At 47.4% G+C, this 19,373-nt stretch overlaps 1 protein-coding gene across 4 annotated transcripts in view; it reads left to right on the forward strand.

Moving 5' to 3' along the window:
* FYN (FYN proto-oncogene, Src family tyrosine kinase) overlaps positions 1-19,373 on the forward strand; it is a 209,545-nt gene that overhangs the window by 175,375 nt on the left and 14,797 nt on the right. For all 4 annotated transcript variants that reach the window (XM_060168328.1, XM_060168327.1, XM_060168326.1 and 1 more), the window contains 3 exons: positions 1,385-1,564; positions 3,543-3,619; positions 3,712-3,865. In XM_060168328.1, coding sequence (XP_060024311.1) covers positions 1,385-1,564; positions 3,543-3,619; positions 3,712-3,865 — 411 coding nt within the window. The remainder of the gene's footprint in view (positions 1-1,384; positions 1,565-3,542; positions 3,620-3,711; positions 3,866-19,373) is intronic.

Genomic DNA, 19,373 nt, shown 5'->3' on the forward strand with positions numbered 1-19,373 from the left:
TGATAATTTATATTTTTGTAGGTTGCATGCTGTGATTTTATGAATCATGTTTTTAACAGGGTAACAAGAGTTGCTCCACTTTATAGAATTTTTTAGTTCTAAAATCAGTTATATTAAATATAAAGTTAATTCAAACAAGCCCTCTTTTCCAAGTAGAAAACAATATAATCTTAGTAGATTTTTCTGTTTCCCTTATAGTTTTAATTCAAAGTCATAGGACTAATAATGGATACACATAGAATTTAGACATTTTTTTTTTAAATTTTGGTGCTGAAAGAGACTGGAGAGAGAATCCAGTTCCATTTCTGTACTTTACAGATGAGGTAAATGATGGTGATCAAAAACCAGGCCTGCCTCTGAACCTCCTAGATTTTTTTTTAAACATGTGAAGTTCAGGTATCTCTATTCCCTCTTAGCTGCTGTTTAATTTTTCCAGTCTATCTGCTAGAAGGCATTGTTCTTGTGGCTGACCATCAGTAGGCTTGAGGAATTTTCCTTTACTGGTTGAAGTGTTGGCAAGTGGACCGAGAGCTTCTTGCCAATGCTTATCAACACACTTAGCTCAACTTTTCAAGGACTCAGTCAAGCAGCTTATCCATTGCTGACAACCTGAAGTCTAGAGGTAGTCTCCACACATCCTCAGTGTGTTGCCATGTATTTTTAAATGGCACACCCCAGAGAACAGAACTTAATCTCATTTCTTCCATGCTCACTGTACTGCCTAAGGGGTGGCTCTTGGATGGCCAGTCCTGTTCTAACCCGTAGACTTTCATCCTTATAAAGAAGTGTCCAGAAAGTACTAGGGATCTAATGTACAACATGATAAATGTAATTGACGCTGCTGTATGTTATATATGAAAATTGTTTAGAGAATAAATCCTGAGTTCTCAAGAAATAAATTGTTTCTATTTCTTTAATTTTGTATCTATTTGAGATGACGGATTTCACTAAACTTAATTGTGATAATCACTCCTTGGTGTACGTAAATCAAATCATTACGCTTTACACCTTAAACCTATCCAGTGCTGTATGTCAATTATATCTCAGTAAAACTGGAAGGAAAAAAAAAAGATGTAGCCATCCAGAGCTTTTGATACAAATTTGTAATCACATGACTGAGCCAGAAAAGGAAAGTGATACATATCAAAATCACAAAAAAATTTTAAAGAATTATAAACCATGATATAGCCATAACTAAACACATTTTTCCTGTTGAAAATACTTGACTGAGTCCTTACATTTGATTGTCTTTGTTCAACAAAAAAAATATGTTGTTTTTTTTAAGTTAAAATCCAACTTTATGCAAATAGCTACTCACTAAACAACTTTTTTTTCCATCAAAAGAGGATCTTTGGTTTGACTTGATATTGTGGGGTGTCTGCAGGTACCTGGAATGGAAACACAAAAGTAGCCATAAAGACTCTCAAACCCGGCACAATGTCCCCTGAATCGTTTCTTGAAGAGGCACAGATCATGAAGAAGTTGAAGCATGACAAACTGGTTCAGCTCTATGCGGTGGTGTCTGAGGAGCCCATCTACATTGTCACCGAGTATATGAATAAAGGTCAGGCCAGGCCTCTCGGGCTCCCCCTCACGGGAACCTGCAGCCTTGTTTTGGGGAGGGAAATGGAGCTGCCTGCTTGCTTTTTTCCTCCCTTCTCCATGAATCAAGCATTCTTATCAAGACGCACAAATTGTGTGCTCACTAATGAAAACATTTTAAGAACAGTCTATGACCTTGAATTTGCCCCCCAGATTCTTGAGAAGCGCAGTACCTTTTGCATGCTGCCCGTGTCAGGAGTTCCAGCTTCTCTCCATAATTAAAGAAATTCATTTTTAGTATCAGGGGTGATACAGAGAGCTATAATAGTTTGCTGTTATTTGGAATGCCAGAGCTTGTGTTAAAAATTAAATTTTTTGCAGGGCTGAACAATTAATATCAGACACTGATCTCTGGGTTAAATTTAGTCTCCCTTTTTTCAACATCTTTTTTTTTCAGCTCTCTTCGTAAACATCAGACGTAGAAAGACATGCTTTTAAAGAGCACATTTTAGTCTCATTCTTTTTCTCTCTTTCTAATCAAAGCAATATTGTTGGGGATAAGGCCAAAGATCGCTTTGTTTTGGAAAAATAGATGAACCAAACAAGAAACAGCCTTAAAAGGCAATTCGTTGTACATCAGAGGACACCAGTGTAATTTTTCCTTTCCACGTACTTTCTTTTAAAATATATTTGAAATTATTCTCTGACAGATTGTTTGTCCTTTGTACCCAGGGTTATTTGGTAAATAACTTTTCAATTAAAGCATGAAAAAAGTCACCAATGATCACATGAGCCTCCAGCCTCTGCCTGTGACTGTTTCAGCCCCAGTGTTCATTCTGAGCTCCTTAGGCTGTGTCATCACAGTGGCTCCGAAGCTCCAGCCGTTTTGTTTCAGATATCTTTTAAGGCCTGATTGGCCATGATCTAATGTGGGGAGCTACCTGCCCCACCCTGTATTCCTCAGATACTCTTTTCTTGATTTAAAATCTGTCAATAAGCTGGGCCAGTGATTCTAAACTTTACTTTGTATCAGAGTCACCTAACGGGCTTCTTAAAATACAAGTTTCTAGGCCAGAACTCGCAAGTTTCTGATTCAGTAGATGTGGGGTGGTACCCGAGAGTTTGCATTTCTAACTAGTTCCCCCGGGGGTGCCATTCTTGCTGGTCCAGGACCACATTTTGGGAACCACTCGGCTGGGCGCTCTTTTCCCCACTTCACTCTTGTTGGGGGTGCTGACTGGGAATGAGATTGAAGTGGTGCAGCCTTTCAATATGTTCTTCCTGTGACATAAAGGGAATTGAGTCCTGCTTTTTCTAGTTTTAATCCCATTTCTGGTGTCCCTAGAAATGGAGTCACCATAGTTTTTTCTTTAAATGTATCAAGTTTTTATTTATTTATTTAAAATTTTTATTTATTTTGGCTGCACCAGGTCTTAGTTGCAGCACGCGGGATCTTCGTTGCGGCATGTTTTTGGTTGTGGCATGCAGGATCTGTAGGACTTCTTAGTTGTGGCATGCGGAGCTCGGAGCCTTACCCACTGGACCACCAGGGAAGTCCCACCATAGTTGTTTTTTTGTTGCTGTTTTTTTTTTTTTTGCGGTACGCGGGCCTCTCACTGTTGTGGCCTCTCCCGTTGTGGAGCACAGGCTCCGGACGCGCAGGCTCAGCGGCCATGGCTCACGGGCCCAGCCGCTCCGCGGCATGTGGGATCCTCCCAGACCGGGGCACGAACCCGTGTCCCCTGCATCGGCAGGCGGACTCTCAACCACTGCGCCACCAGGGAAGCCCAATAGTTTATTTTTAAAAGGTAAAACTGCCGCCTTCCAATGCATAGATTTTCTTCTGCCCTGTTTTTTTGTGTAAACTTTTTTTTTTTAATCGATAGCAACTATTTCATTTAATTACCTCGTTACTTCTAATAAGAAAACCAAATACAGCCCTTCGTCAGGAATTTTTATCTTTCAAAGGAAATCGAAATGGTTTTATGTTTTGCTCATAGGAAGTTTACTCGATTTCTTAAAAGATGGAGAAGGAAGAGCTCTGAAGTTACCAAACCTTGTGGACATGGCAGCACAGGTAGGCCCTGTGGTACCTCGATTCCTGCCTTAGATTTACTGACGTGGGAGTACATGGAGCCACATGTAACGTGTGTTCCTCGGTTTCCACAGGTTGCTGCGGGAATGGCGTATATCGAGCGCATGAATTATATCCACAGAGACCTGCGGTCAGCAAACATTCTCGTGGGGAATGGACTAATTTGCAAGATCGCCGACTTCGGATTGGCCAGGTTAATCGAAGACAATGAGTACACAGCAAGACAAGGTGGGCACTTGAATGAGGAAGGCTCCTGGTCACATCCCACTCAGCCCTTCCTCCCTCCTTCCCTTCCTTCCTCTGGAAAATATTTGGACTGTCATTCTTTGGCTAGGTTCTTCCTTCTTGATCTGGCGGGAATCTGACAGCTCTGCAGGTGGGAGACTGTTGTGGGTTCAGTGCGTGAACGAGATGTTGCTTTTTGGTGCATGAGCGTCTGCTGATGTCCTCCTGGCTCGTGCCGCCCTCCTCCGTGCACCCAGTCTCGGGACACTTTGCCTTGGGAGGAGAGGGCTGCGGAAGGCCAAGAGAGCAGTCGAGTAGTAGCTCATCACTCCATCGAAGTCTCAGCCAAAAACAGAAGGCGCCGCTCATTGGAGAATTTAGCAAAGGAGTTATTTACAATGGCCCGGGCAGGGTTTAGGAAAACCGACAGGGCATGACGCGGCATCCCAGAGCTGGTAACAGCACCAGAACTAAGAACGAGCAGCTGTGCAGAGAGGCCCCCTCGGGTGGAGACGGGCAGCTGGGGCGGATCTGGGGGGTGCGTGGCCGAGCTCACTCTTCAGCCTTCCTCCAGATCTTCTGCCAAACCCCACTAGAGCCAGCGGTCAAAGGAGCCCATTGATGAGTCCTGATGGGTCCAGAGCAGGGAGAAGACGAGTAGAAAGGGGATGTAGAGGGCCGACAGAAGAGAATAACTCAGTCCCTGGAGAAGCTCCACCTCCTTTAATCATCCCCTCCATCCTGCCTCCTCCAAAGACTTATAGGAATTAACCTCTACATAAAATACATCTCAAACCAGCAGCCACTCCAGTGGGACAGCTTTTCAGATGCTTCTAGAGCACTAGATACCGGGGAGGGAATTCCCGGCGTTATTTCCTTTCTTCCTGGAACCTCACGTAGTGGTCAAAGGATAAATGTGTGGAACTAAATGTGCAGTTTGCAGTCATTGTAGGTTCCTCATGGAAAAGTTAATGCTCGTGTCTGAAGGAAAGGGGTCACCTTCATTGTTATTGTTTTTAACCAAAGCCTAGTCATTCCGAGCAAGGCTGAGCAGTGACCAGAGTGGATTACAGGGGAGTGCTTTCTACTAGAGGTTATCATGGCCACCTCTGTCATTCTTCTTCTTTCTTTCCTTCTTTTTTAATTCTTTCATTTCATGCCAATTCTTCCCTCCTTTTATCCTTCTCAGCAGTCTCAAGTGATGAGGAAAAACGCTAAACTAAGACCTTGCCTCGCACAGATGCTGCCCAAAGGCTAAATTACAGGTCGGTCAGACAGCTCGGCTATTTGAATTTCCCCAGCACGTGGCAGTTCTTGTCCTGTAGCCAAATGCCCACACAACAAGCAGCGCGCGCGTGCGCACGCACGCACGCGCGCGCACACACACACACACACACACACACACACCAGCGCCTGGCCAGATGATGTACCATATCACTAATCAAAGGCTCACAGGCAGCTTTGATTGGCTCCACAGTCCAAAGAGGAATGTGGATGTGATTTTGAGTCAAGATGAGCTACGAGGGTCTGAAGTGCCCCTGGGTCTGAGACCTGGGCCTGAATGAGAGAGTTTACCCTGAGGCAAACCTGTGAGATCCCAGCTCACGGACCCAGAAGGAGAGGAGAGCAGGTGAAGGTTGCGAGACATGAATCTTTGATTTAGGAAGGGGTGGGAATGGAGTGGGTCGTGTCAGCATCGTTCCGTGTGTGAGTGGAATTCTGGGGCTGGAGGGAGCAGTTCAGGATTTGTTTCTCCCCTTCTCCTGGGCTCTGGACTCTCTAGAATGTGTTGTTAACAGCCTTGAACCATCAATAACTGAGAAGGTTGCAGGGCCAGAGCCCGAGCATGCTGGCAGGGATGCTGTTGACAGGGCTGGGTGTTTAGTTCACGGGGTGAGATGCCCCTGGCTGTGGCCCTGGGTGATTGGAGTCCGGGGGCAGGCATGTCAGGAGCCCCTCGAGGCTGTGCCCTCACAGTGTGCTGCTGCTGTGAGGCAGGGCCCGCGGGGCCACCCTCAGCCCTGGCCATCCTGCCTTCCTCCCTGGAGAGCTGTCCTGACTGCCTTTCTGGTGGCTTCCTCACCTCCACCATCACTTCCCAGATGCTGTCCTGACGCCCTTCAGAGGGTCAGCTTCACACCCTTAATTTCCAAATAGAATCCTCCACCCTTCCCTCTTAAAATTCTTTTTTCTTCTCTCTTCCCTTTTACAAGTATCTTCCCATCCATGCCAAACACTGGAAGGAGATAAGTAAGAAGAAGTAAATGAACTGGAGAACTGAACCGGGGGGAAAAAAAAGAAAGACTGGGGCCCCGGGATTTTCAAGGAGAATAAAAGAAATGCTGCAACGGAGGAAAAAGAAGAAGCAGGGGCGTTTACAGGATACCTACCCAGTGCCAGGCCCGAGCGGAAAAGATAGAAACAGGCTCAGAGGGGTTAAGTAACGTGTACAAAGTCACACAGCTAGTAAAAGGGCAGAGGCAGGATTTGAATCCAGGTATGGCTGGCCCTATCGCATCTGCCCTCTTAAGCTATGCTGTCTCTCATCAAGACAGTGATTAAAAGAACAGAAAATAAAAATTGAGAAGGTTAGTCATAAGCTCCTTTTCCCCCTTTATGGAAAAGGTTTTTAAGGGGCACTTCTAAAGCGCATGTGTGAGGGAGTTGGAAGACCTTCATTTGCCAGCTCTGAGACAGCCCAGCTGTTTACAAAATGCCTCCCGAGGGTCTGCCCTGCCCGGGCCACTTTACGAGGCAGGCAGGGCCTGATGTGTAGCTGCTGGTGTGCTCTGCAGATGGCACGCGTGCTTCACGCTGAAGTTTCTGCGGGGGATTAGTCAGTTCCTCCAGACAGCTGCTCCACGTGCCTGAAGATATTTGCACATCAGGTTTTATGTTCCCCACAGGCCACAGCCAGGCCGCATCTTGATTATGGAAGTGTGGGCAGTGTTCAGAAGCGTGTGCCAATCACAGGTATTTTAGGACTGTGGGTGACCATTGTTTCTCAGCACAGTTGTGAGGTTCCCATGTGAGGCACACGGAAATGTCTGTCGCCCCCCTGAGTGGATGAGCTGGCATTTCCCCCGGGCACCAGCAGAGCTGGAATTGGGACCTGGGTTAAACTGCGCCTCCTCTGTTCCTTTCCTCCTCCCTGCCCCACTGGACTGTAAGCAGCAGCCCCGTGTCGGGGAGAAGGTCAAGAGCAGACCCAAAACCTAGGGGGGTGGTCCTCGGCCGACAGCGTTCTGGAGGTCGCTCGAAGTCATTTGGTATCGTTCATTCTCTGCTACCTCTGCGTGTCCCCCAGTGACAGCAGCTAGATCTTCTTTAGTCACAAACTCTTGTTACGCTCTGTCCAATCAGGATCTCTGAGCAATGACAAAATTAGTTATTTGAGCGCCTTTCAAAGTGAAAGGGCTTTGCTAGGAGCTGCTGATAGAAAGAAGCCAAAGACTGCACAGGGGCAGGCAGCAAGCCTGGGGTAGAACCAGATTTGAAACCCAGCCCTACCATCCACCAGCTCTGGGGCCTTGGGCAAGTTACTTAACGTTTCCACACCTCAGCTTGCTTATCTGTAAAGTGCAAATATACTCTTCCTGCTTTGTGCTTTAATTTTTGCAAAGATTAAGTGAAACAGCACATGTAAATTGTTTGGCGCAGTGCCCAGCACGTAGCGACTGGTAAACGAAAAGGACTTTTGTTGTCATATCCTGGACAAGACTAAGTTCTTGGGGGATAAACAGATGCGAAAATGGGCTGTAGACACATGGAAAGGCTCAAACACCATTCTGGAAAGGGCGAGAGGGATCAAAGGTAATTCCCTGGTGGTCACATGTGCGTAATCACGAGGATAAAGTTGCCAGCAACAGGAATGAGTGGGTTGGGAAGAAGGTCTTATTTTCAAAGAACGAGGGTGAATTTGGCTTGGGATTTGTAGAGCTTGAGGTGGTTGGAGCAGTATGTCCCAGCTTGGTGCCCAAGCCCAGAGAGGTCAGTCGGGGTGCCTTCCCCTGCTGCCACTGCCATGGGGCCTCACCTCCCAGCCCTCCCCACCATGGCACCACCCTTCAGCTGACCGTGGCCTCTCACCCCCAAGCCGCCTGCGCCCTCCCCTGAGGTCTGATCACAGCCCCTCCAGCCATCAGTTCCTCCAGAGCTCACACAGACCATGGGAGAATTCTTGACACTTTCTTCATAAGTTTTCAGGAGGCTCCGTGCTGACTAATGTTGATTTAAACATAACCAGCTCAGATGGACCCGGCTTATGTATCAGAATGGCTTGCTTTCGTGGACATTGATTACTTTTTTTATTGAGCCATACTATACATACAATAAAATGAATAAGTCTGAAATGTACAACTCAGTGAACTTTTACATACATATGTGCCCCTGAAACCAGCCACAGATGAAGACACAGACACTGCCAGCCCCCTAAGGACCTCCTCATCCCCTTCAACCAGTCACCACTCCACGTGGTAGCCACTGTTTCACCTCTATCACCAGAGATTCCTTTTTCCTGTAACTGAACTTCATATAAGCAAATCATACAGTATTACTCTTTGGCGTCTAGTTTCTTTCTCATCAGGTCAGTGAGATTTATGCATGTTGCTGCACGTAACAGTAGTTCTTTCCTTTTCATTGCTGAGTAGTATTCCATTGTACAGATAGATCCGTGTACCCATTCTACTGGTATTTCTAACTGAGGGTCTTTATGAATTTAGCTGCCATGGTGGCGGTCATGTCCTCCTATCTCCTGGGTATGTTCCCTGCAGTGAAATTGTTGGTCTTAGGACAGGCCTATGCCACCCAGCAGGTTTTGTGGCCGTATCTTTAAAGATGGAATACACAGTCACTGTGTTGTTTCCTGGTGGTGTACTTCCCTGTAGGCTGCTAAGGCAGCCTCCTGATGAGGCTGAGGAAGCTGTGGTTGGCAGTCAGGAAGCCCGAGTCTGAACTAGCTCCCACTTACAAGGTTGGTGTGTCCCCAGGCAAATCACTTAACCTTTTTCAGCCTCATTTTTTAGCATCTGTAAAATGGAGGTAATAAAAATAATAACCTCACATAATTAGTGTGAGAATTAAATGGGCTCTCTATAAAAGTTGTTGGAGGGTTGTGAAATATAAAAACCATTCTTATAACCTGAAGTTTTTGTGTTTGATGTAAATTTTCCTTGAAAGGGGTCTTTATTTTCTTACCTAAAAAAGATTTTTAAGGAAAAAGCTATCAGTAATCAGTAAAGAAAAATCAATCTTGTAAGAGAAAAAATATATTATTTCATTATTTTACAGCCAATTCTATTTATCTGGGCAGTCACCATTTCATATTACCTACATGCCCAAGGGCCCCTCTGACCACACAGCTGGGAGCCGGTGGTCTACTCACCATCTTCTCCAGCAGATTTGCCTTCTCTGTTGAGAACTGTCCCTGCCTTCTTGCCACTGTTGTTTGTAATCTTGTCAACTCTAAACACCCATCACTGCTAATTAGCTGTGAGGCTTTGGACGAGTTACTTAACCTCTCTAAGCCTTTATTTCCTCCTCTGAAAACAGGGATAATAATAGTTACCTTCATCAGAGAATTGTTGTATACTTCCCTGAGAATATACATAAAACACTTGGCACAAAGCAGATGCTGAGCTGATAGTTGTATAATTTTAGTTAGTAGAGGTACCAATAGTAACATCACTACTGTTGATCCAGTGGAGTGATAGTACTGCGTGCGCGCTCCCCCTCTCCCTCCTTCCTTCCTTCCTTCCTTCCTTCCTTCTCTCCCTCCTCTGTCTCTGTGTCTGTCTCTCTGTCTCCACACACACACCCCTCTTGGCCTTTCCTGACCCCCTCCATAGGGTCTCCCACGTGAAGGACCTGCCTATTTAACCCTTTCCTCTCCTGATTTGAATCATCACAAAGACAGGAACTTAGAGTTGCTCTGTATTTGGGGTTTTTTGTTTGTTTTAAGGTCTAAGTTAACGACAGGATCATTGTTGAGAAAGCAAATGTCAAGGCGATTTAATCTTTGGATCTTTGGAATGTATGTAAAAACAGGGGCATTTAGGTTAAGGTTTGTGTATTAAATAAAAGAAAAACATATCTGTTCAGATGCTCCCAGTATTGAGGGTTTAAATTGAATAGATTATTATCTGGAGGAAAATTCACGTATAAATTTGACTGCAAAGAATTCATAATTGTTGTGGTTTTCATGTTAATTATTTCATGTTAAAATATTATTACTGCATAAATTAACACATTCTTTCATGGAGAACATATTTTAGAAAGATTTGTTACTTTAATAACTCTTTGTGTATTAGAAATCCCAGATGCCTGTACTAATTAAATATAATCAGATTTTGGATTCAAAAAGCACAGTAGCCATTTAACACAAACAAGCAGGCAGCTAGGTTGAGAAACAGTCAGGAAGAAGTGGATCCCTGTTTCTTTCAAATTTTGAATTTCACAATTCAGAACTGTGAATTCAATTCCTGTCCTTCCTTTGTATTGCAGCGACTGGGGATTATCAGACTCAGAACGCCAGCTTTCCAGCTCAAGGGCTCCTGCAGAATTATTAATCAGCCTCTTCTGAGGCCCCTGTAATCCGGTGGCAGATCAAGGCTGATCTCGCCATGAGATGCCCTCCCTCTGCCCCCGTCGGCACATGCGTTTCTTGTTCTCTGTCAACAACAGCACTGCAGTTCCCACACACTGTGCTGTGACCTGAACAGCAAATGTCAGGGGAGGAGGGGAAGAAACCCTTTTAATTATTGAATTTAATCTAATTCTTCCCATGCTAGAGAAGCAAATCATCCTTTGACGAAAAGCAGACCCCTTTCCAGTGCAGCCATTGTTTTAAGCGCTGAGCAGGAAGCTCTTCTGTTTGAACTGACCACGCTGCCGCCCGTGCCACGGTCAGGGGTGCTGGTCACGGGGGTGTCTGCTGAGAGCCCGGGGCTCCCCCGCAGAACGTCCTGCCCTCGGCCGGGTCCCAGCCCTCCTTCCTGCTGAGCTGAGGGCTGCATGCCTGAGCCGAGCCTGGTTCCAATCAAGCCTCCCCGAGCCCGAGTTCGGTGCACCGCCGTCATGGGCGGAGAGGGCCTTCATTTGTATTCCACCGCGCACCCGGGCTTCCACCGGCTTTTCCGAGAGGGATGCTTTGTTTACATGCGCGGTCACAGCGGAGCCCCGGGGCCAGGTTAAGCGCAGGGGGGGAGTGGGTCACACTGCCAGGGAGAGGCACGTGGGTGGTGCAGACCGTGTTATCCTCGGAGAAAGGACGTGTGGAAGCCAAAGACTAAAAGGAAAAGAAAATTCACCCCTTCCTCCCCCGCTCGCTCTTTTCAAATTAAAACTGTTTGCACGGAGGAGCTGGACTCATTCCCTCCACCCGCATAGTCCGGCTGCCCCCTGACTCTGCTCCTGGGGGCCGGGGGGTGGGGGACAGATGGGCCTGCTGTAAGCCCTGGTCACTGAGAGCCGCTTGTCTGAATACCTTTCCCCTTTCTCTGAACTGGGCGGTCACGTTTTGTATTCCGTGTGGGTCTCTCTCTCCTTTGTGCTGCCTTGAGCAAAGCAATTGGGCAGTTGTTTCTGAGCGGTCAGAGCAAGTCCTTGGTCTGCGCACCCATGTTTCTTAGTAATCATCAAGAAGGAAGCAGATGGTCACCCTCTGTGATTTTAAAGTGTGTAAATAGGAGCTACATACTGCCAGCAAACATCAAAAATGTCACTTGGCTTCCTTGTCTTGCCTTGCTGGCAGAAGGAACTCCTGCATTTGTATCATCCTGATAATCAGGGACAGACAGTGCGAGTGAAAACTGTCCCATGTTTTGAAGGAGAGTGCACAGCAGCATGGGGCTGGTCTCCCCACGGGAGAGGCACGGGCGGGGGGGCCGGGGGAGTGGTGTGGAAAAGCAACCCAAAGTGGTTATTGTCTTCTGTACATCGTCTCTTCCTTCCATTCCTTCATGACTCCCAGCCAGACCCTCAGTATGACCACCAGCTGTTCCCAAGCAGTATCTCCAACCCCAGTGCTTTTCCTTGCTGCCTAGCAGACTTTGTGACATGATGTCAGACTGACCCAGGCCCAGTGCCTCTCCTGGGGGGGACTGGATTCTTGAGGTGATTTCTGTGTTGAGCTAAACCCCAGACGTCCATTTTTCACTTCGCTCTGAATTCTCACCACCCTGAACAGCAGCATACGGATGGTTCCAGAGCCCTACACGCAGCTTTCTTACCTTTTGTTCTGGATAAAAGATCGCAAGTGTGGTGTCCATCGTACTCACGCTATGAATCAGAGTTTTTGTTCTGCTTTTGCTGAAGGATAATTGGAATTATTCAGCACTTTGGTGTTTTAGAACAGCAAGCAGGGCTCCTCCTTTCCTCAATTCCACCCAAGATAGCAACTTCCACAAATACCCCCCCCCCACACACACACACACACACACACAGTTGGTACTTCAGACAAAGTCTTTTTTTTTTACTTTTTTCTTTTTGGCCATACTGCGCAGCATGCGAGACCTTAGTTCCCCAACCAGGGATCGAACCCGTGCCCCCTGCAGTGGAAGCACAGAGTCTTAACCACTGGACCGCCAGGGAAGTCCCAGGCAAAGTCTTCCTGATGAGTCTTAGATCTCCTTCCTGAGAGCACAGGGACCAAACACCCATGATTTCAGGAGATGCTAGTTAATTTCATTCTTTACTTTTGTGTTGCAAGTGAGAGTTATCCTGGGTTGTCATTGGTCACCATTGGGGAGGAGGGTGATGGGGAAAGGCAAGCAGCCCGAGCTCCTCCCCTCCCCTTCGGGCTCCCCCATAGATTTGTAGAAGAAATGTCACAGCCTGCTTTCTGTTCTCCTCCATGTAAGGCACTTCTGCCCCTCCACAGTTTACCTGCCTGCCTGTCCTTCCTCAACTGCAAGACCCCAGGACCAGTGCCTTGCCTCCAGCCTCATCCCCCATTCTCCCGGGTGCTGGGTTTGCTCCCCTCTGTCCTCTAGTTGTCCTGATTAGGCTTTTAATACCCACTGATGGACCATCTACTCCTTCCTGTCTGGTCCTCGATTTGGGGCTCCCCTTGGGACTTGGCTCATCTCTCTCAGCCTGAATATTCCTTCCACGAATTCAGCCACACTAGACTTGGGATCCATGCCTGGCTCGTCAACCCTCGTGTTTGCAGCGTGTTCAGGCCCTGCCTCTGGTCCTGGGTTCTTGTCTTCCTTAGCCGAACGTGGTCCTCCTCCACCCACATCCCCAGGGGGGACAGCACTCCTCCCTACTCCCCACCTCCTTCCTTCTCAGACTGCCCGCTCGCCGTTATGCATTTCAGATGGAATATCATCTCAATCCATTGTACCATTTACTTTTCGTTTATTTTTTTTTTAAAACGTGGTGCTAAAACCTTATGAACCTAAAGTAGAAATTGCAACAGAGTGTGTCACCAGGAATAACTGGAAAACACACAGTTGTATTACTCCAGACATGTTTGGGAAATTCCAAAGTCATTCCTTTGGCCTAGTGTGAAAATTCTGAGTTTTGCTTTGCCAAGTTTTATTGGGTTTGAAATCATTGTTTTGTTTGAATAACCACAAAGTTCCAGGTCAGATCAGCTTTACCTCCTTCACAGGATATCCTGCCCTAGTCCTGCCTTGTCACCCCTCCTTTCCCCCCCACCAATATAATCAGCTTCCTGTTATTGGCGTAGTTCATGGTTTCTTTTATTCTCCAGGATAACTTTAAAGTTGAAGTACTTCACATTATTTAATCCTGGATGTAATAATTTGCAGAGTTTGAGGCTTCATAACTAAAGAGGCTCTGGGATGGATGTGTGGTGCAGAAGAACAGCGTCTGTTGTTGATGTTAGTGCCTTTCCTCCTTGCAGATGCTGTGAGGGTACCGCTTGCGTTCTCTGTAGGGAGGATTTGGCTGCTTTTACGCTCTGCTGGCTTTGCCTTCTCCACCTTGGCCCAGGTTTTAGCCATAGGAGATATTTTCAGGGCTGTGGAATTGGCCTGGTCACCATGGAAAAAAAAAAGAGAGAGAGAGAGAGAGAGAAAGGCTTGACAGTCCAGGAATCCAGGAAGAGCCTGTGATGTGAGCTACCCACCGCCCGCGCCCCCACCCCCACCCCAGGCCTCTCCTGGCCCCTTCCTGGAGCCCCAGGAAGAACTGAGGGTCACATTGCAGCGTTCTCATGTGGCCGCCTCTACCCAAGCCCCCCGTCCCTGGGTACTTCCTCTTTCCCCTCTCTCCTGGGTCCTCTTGTTCCTAAAGCCAGCACCACAATTTAAGCTTTCTGTTGGGTTTGCCTGTGAGCTCTGTCCCACAGCTGCCTGGAATGTCCTAGGGCAGGAGGTGACTCCCACTGTGCTGGGGACTCACTGGACGCTGAGTAAGTTCTCAGTGATTGGTTGCTGAGTGTATTGGGTTTTCCTCATCCTCCTTGCCTCCCGTGAAGTTTGGAGCGCTTTGGCTGGCCTGATGCAACTCAGTGCCTTTGCATTAAGATCCAAATAAAATAATAGGTGGCATTTATTTAGGTATAATGAGGCGCCAGGTACTGTGCCGAGCCCTTTAAATTATTTATAATTCTCATCACAACCTCATGAGGTTATCATCATCCCCAGTTTACAGACAAGGAGACTGAGACTGAGGGGGCTTTTAAATGGTCACCCAACAAAGCCAGTGTGCGTACCCAGGTCTGCCTGCCACTGGGGCCCCTCTCCTAGATGACTGCCCTGGCCTCCCACAAATGGCCACGCCAGCCCAGCCCACAATTTGACGTCTTTGCATTGTCACAAAGAATATTCGCTCCCCGTTTCCTGGCTGACTTCCACACGCTTAGTCCAGGAGGCGCACCTGAGAGTGAAAGGCTCTGCAGCCTTCGTTTGAGCCTTTGAAATGCTGCTGCCATCGCCTTAATGCACCAAGATGCATAAAGTACTGTAAGTAACTGAATCAAGTGCGAACTGTTTCTGTTTAAGGCAGAAGAAAGCAGATTGCCTGGCCCCTGGGGATAAAGGACCTTCATTCACTTGATTGGGACCTGGGGGTTGGGATGAGCCGTGCCGACCTAATGAATTTAGCTGGTCACCCTGTTTTCACTTAAAAACCAAGCCTTCAGTTCGACTGTCCTGGAGTGTGGTCAGAAGGATTTTCTTCCCGTAACTGTAAGGGTGAAAATAATTATTTGTTCCACAGCTGCATTGTGTCACTCTCTTCTTTGTTCCGTTTGATTAAATTTGTGTAAAGGAAGAGAATCTCTGTGGCCATCAGCGTTGAATAAATTGCTAGGTTGACCCTTTAGCCAATTAAAACATTTATTGAGCAGTTGCTGTTTAACCAGCCTTAGGCAAGGTACTGTGGAGAAGATCAGTATAAAACATGGTCTCCAACCTCAAGGGATTTACATTCCATTTAAGGAAAGACGCAATAACTAGTAGAGAGACGTGTTGGAAACACGGACGTGGCAGTAGTGGTTGAGTGTTTGGGGGCTGGAGCCAGACTCCCTTGGCTTCAATCCCAGTTCCACCATTTACATGCATCCTCTGGCATATCGTTTTACCTCTGTTCAGTTTTCTCATCTGTAGAACAGGACTGTTATTGGTATCTGCCTCGTATGTGTAAAGCACTTAGCATGACGCCTGACACTTAGCAAGCACTCAATACATGTTTAGCTATTGTGGGAGCTACTATTGTCAAGCATTAAACTGTTGTTTATAGCACTGATTCCCAAGAGCACTGGTGAGAACGATGAAGGCTGGAATAGTCACAGGTGACTTGATGAGGCAGGTGGGACTTGAGCTGAGCAGGCTTTAGCTAAGCAGGCGGAGGGAGAGATGACATTTAGGGTATGTTAATGTAGAAGAGGCAAGTTCACGGTTATGCGGAGTGCAGGGTACAGGTTACGGGAAAGCAAACTAGGCTAGAGTAACTGTGTGTTTGGGGCAGCAAGAACCAAAGTTGAATAGATATGTGGGTCCTAGAAAACTGGGTGGGGGATTTTGACTTAATGCAGTAGGGAACGCACTGTATGGTTGCCGGGGAGGCAGGTGTGGATGTTAGGAAGCTGAGGTTTAAAAGGATTAATTGGAAAGACAATGAGCTGAAGGCAGGGCACCATGGCTGGAGGACCAGAGGGATGAGGTCCCAAATCAGGGTTTGGCAGAGAACTTAAACAGGAAAGGGAAAGTTTGAGAGACTCGTCAAAGAGGGAAGCAAGAGGCCTTGTTGATGGATTGGATATTGGGTTTAAGGAGAGGGAGAAGTCCCAACCAGCTTTCAGGTTTTTCACCTTGAAGCCTGGCAGAGTAGGAATCTGACCCCCAGAAAAGGGATAGTAGAAAGGAACTCCATTTGCATCCTAGAATATTAAAGTGAGAATCAACTTTGTCAGTCATGTAGTAAAATTTTCCACCTACAAGAATTTCTTTTATAACAAACTGTCTTATTCATAGTAAAATGATTTAATGAAAAATAAATTTAGATTTGTAGTTGCCACCTTTGAGATAAAGGCAGGACATCCTAGAGGCTTTGTCCCTTAGACGTTTGCAAATTGAGAACCAAGACTTCAGATGAAAGACAGAGTCTGTCCGGTGTTTCCCGCCCAGTTCACACAGAGATGCCGGGCAGGGTTAGCCATGAGAGCGGGCACGTTCCCCCAGGGAATCAGCAGAGAGAAGGGCCTACAGCACTTAGGCCTCTAACACACTTGGAATTAGTGAGAGGGAGACTGAGGAAAAGCCTACAGCAGAGACAAGAGAAATGCTAGAAAGAAAGGAAAAGCATCAGGGAAGAATAAACTCAGAAAAGATCATTCATTTCTTGTAGAAATGTTTGAGCTTTACAAAGTGTTGGAGTATGCTAAGTAAGTTTCACTCCTTTGTTTCTGAGATGATTTGTACTACCCAAATGTGAAAAGTGTGCTAAATAGCACAAATGTGACTAGAGCCACAGGTTAAATAAAGATGATGACAGAAGTGACAATAGGCACATCATCTACCCCAGGGGCCCCCAACCCCCAGACCGGTATCAGTCTGCGGCCTGTTAGGAACCGGGCCGCACAGCAGGAGGTGAGCAGCGGGCAAGCGAGGGAAGCTTCATCTGCTGCTCCCCCGTCGCTGGCGTTGCTGCCTGAACTATCCCCCCTCCCCCACCCCAGTCCGTGGAAGAATTGTCTTCCACGAAACTGGTCCCTGGTGCCAAAAATGTTGGGGACCGCTGATCTACCTAATTGCTAATAGACACCCACAGGCCTTGAAATGTCATGATGCTTTTCAAGAGTTTTGAAAAGTCAAAATGCTTTTCACGTTCTGGCTCATCACAGATCATTCTCTAGGTAATAACACGTTATTTCCATGTTTTAAAGACAAGGAGAGGGTGAGGTAGAGGATGCTCACAGGCCCCAGTGGCTCCCCACCACACCCAGGTGGGATCCGGAGTCCTTAGTGTGACTTGAAGAACCCACAGAATCTGTGCTTGTAGCCCATCTTATTCTTCTTTATAGCACTTGTCGCTGTCTGACATATATAGTGGCCATTCGTTTATTTTATCTCCTTCCCAAGCTAGCCTGCAGGCCCCCTGAGAGCAGGAGGTTGCATTCACTATGGTAGCCCCAGCACTAAGGACCACGCCAGGCACATAGGAAACTCCAGAAATACTTATGGTAGGAAGAGAGAGAACAAAACCGGTCCAGCAGGGGTGGGATCTTTTGTTGTCTTGTGGACAACCTTTGATAACTGAATAAATCCGCAGCTCTCTCCTTTCTCTTACTTAAAACATGGATGGTTGCTAACCTTACTCTAAAGAAGACCAGTGAGGTGGAATGATTGCTATCCAGTCACCTGCTTCCATCCCAGTCTGTTAAAAAGAAAAAGGATTTTCCACTTTGTTTGGCTGTGAATGCTCCAAGGCCTCTGGCCACCTTGTCTTTCTGCGGCTCTTACCCCCCAGCTTCAGCCCCAGACCCCTCAGAGAGCCAAGTCCAGGATTCCCACCACCTCAGACAGGTGCACTCAGACCCAAAGGGGCTCTGAACTCCCTTCATCTGGCACTAAAATCAGGGTTTTTCCAGGTGTTTTTAAGTTTCATTAGTGTGTGACAGATGCTTTTCTACTGTAGTTGACAGTTGTCAAACACGTAAAAGCGCGTCCAGATGGTTAGAGACAGCGACCCTGGTCACTGAGGACAAGGCGAGGACTCGCCGGAGAGCAGGGAACTGATAATAAAGCCCCATAAGGAACCGAGGTTGTTCAGCCGGAAGGGAAGGTCCGGTGGCCTACCAGCGTCCAGTCACTCATTCATTCAGCACCCCCTTACCTAGTGCCTTTTGTGCATGGGGCACTGGGCTCAATACTGGAGACATGGTGGCCATCCAGAAAGACACGCGCCGGCCCCCGAGGACAGTATCTGTGGAGAAAAACGCACTTCTGACAGCTCACACGCTTACTGCACTTAAATGGTAACAGCCGCAAAGAACCAGACACTCTGGCAGTGCAGAGCTAGGGAAACTGCCCCAGTCTTAGTGCCCGGGCCAGGGTTCCCATGCCAGAAGCACTTAGGCCAGGAACAAAGGAGAGCAGGAGTCAACCACGGGGCAGGAGTAGGGTGGGACTTGCGGCAAAGCCAACAGCCTGCCTGGAGGCCCTGCAGCAGGAAGGACGGTCAGAGGAGGTCATGGGGCCAGTGAGGCAACAGAGGAGGTGAGGCTCCGGATAACAGGAGGAGGCTGGGGAGTAGGAAGGAGGGACCAGAGTGTGCATGTGGGCCCAAGTGGAAGGCAGTGCAGGAAGGAGGCAGGTGGCAGGGAGCAAGTGAGGACTGGAGTGCAGGTAGTGAGGATGAAGAGGGACAGACACCTTCAAGGGTGCGAAGTAGACTCAATGTGGACGACGCTAAAGCAGCAGAGGCCAAAGATGACTCCATGAAGATCTGTCGAGCTCGTCTAGGTAGGCTCCGTGCTGCTTACCTGAGCGCACAGTGGAGAACCAGTAGACACGGCATCCAGAAGGAAGATTCTCAGCATTCTGGTGTCCTCACTTAGGCAGCTTCCAAGGCAGCAAACACTGAAAAAGCAGCAGAATCGTGGGGAGGATACATGGTGGATATTGTGTTTGAGAGGCCCTGTGAGGTCCCAGTGGAGGCTCTGAGGAGGGAATTGGTTTTACGGGTCAGGAGCTCAGGAGGGGAGGTCCTATCAGATGATACAAATGCAGGCATCACTGGAGTCAGGGTAGTCGTTGAAGCCACGGGAGTAGAATCTCCCTGTTGGTCACAACGCTGATGCCCACTCGTTTCACATCTCCGGAGACTTTAGAGAAGCAGGCGTGAGGTATCTATAAGAAATGATCATTTAAAACACTGCTATGTTTACTCGACACAGAAAATGATTTAGCCTGAGGCTAGCTGGTCCTCTTGCTATTCTGGGAGGTAAATGACCAAAGTACAAAGATAGTCTACCTGTAGAGTGGTTCCAGGACCTGGGCCCCAATGACAGCACCAAGTCAGGCTTTCAGCAATGAGT

This window comes from Lagenorhynchus albirostris, chromosome 12 (genome assembly GCF_949774975.1).
Source record: "Lagenorhynchus albirostris chromosome 12, mLagAlb1.1, whole genome shotgun sequence".
NCBI classification, from domain to species: Eukaryota; Metazoa; Chordata; class Mammalia; order Artiodactyla; family Delphinidae; genus Lagenorhynchus; species Lagenorhynchus albirostris.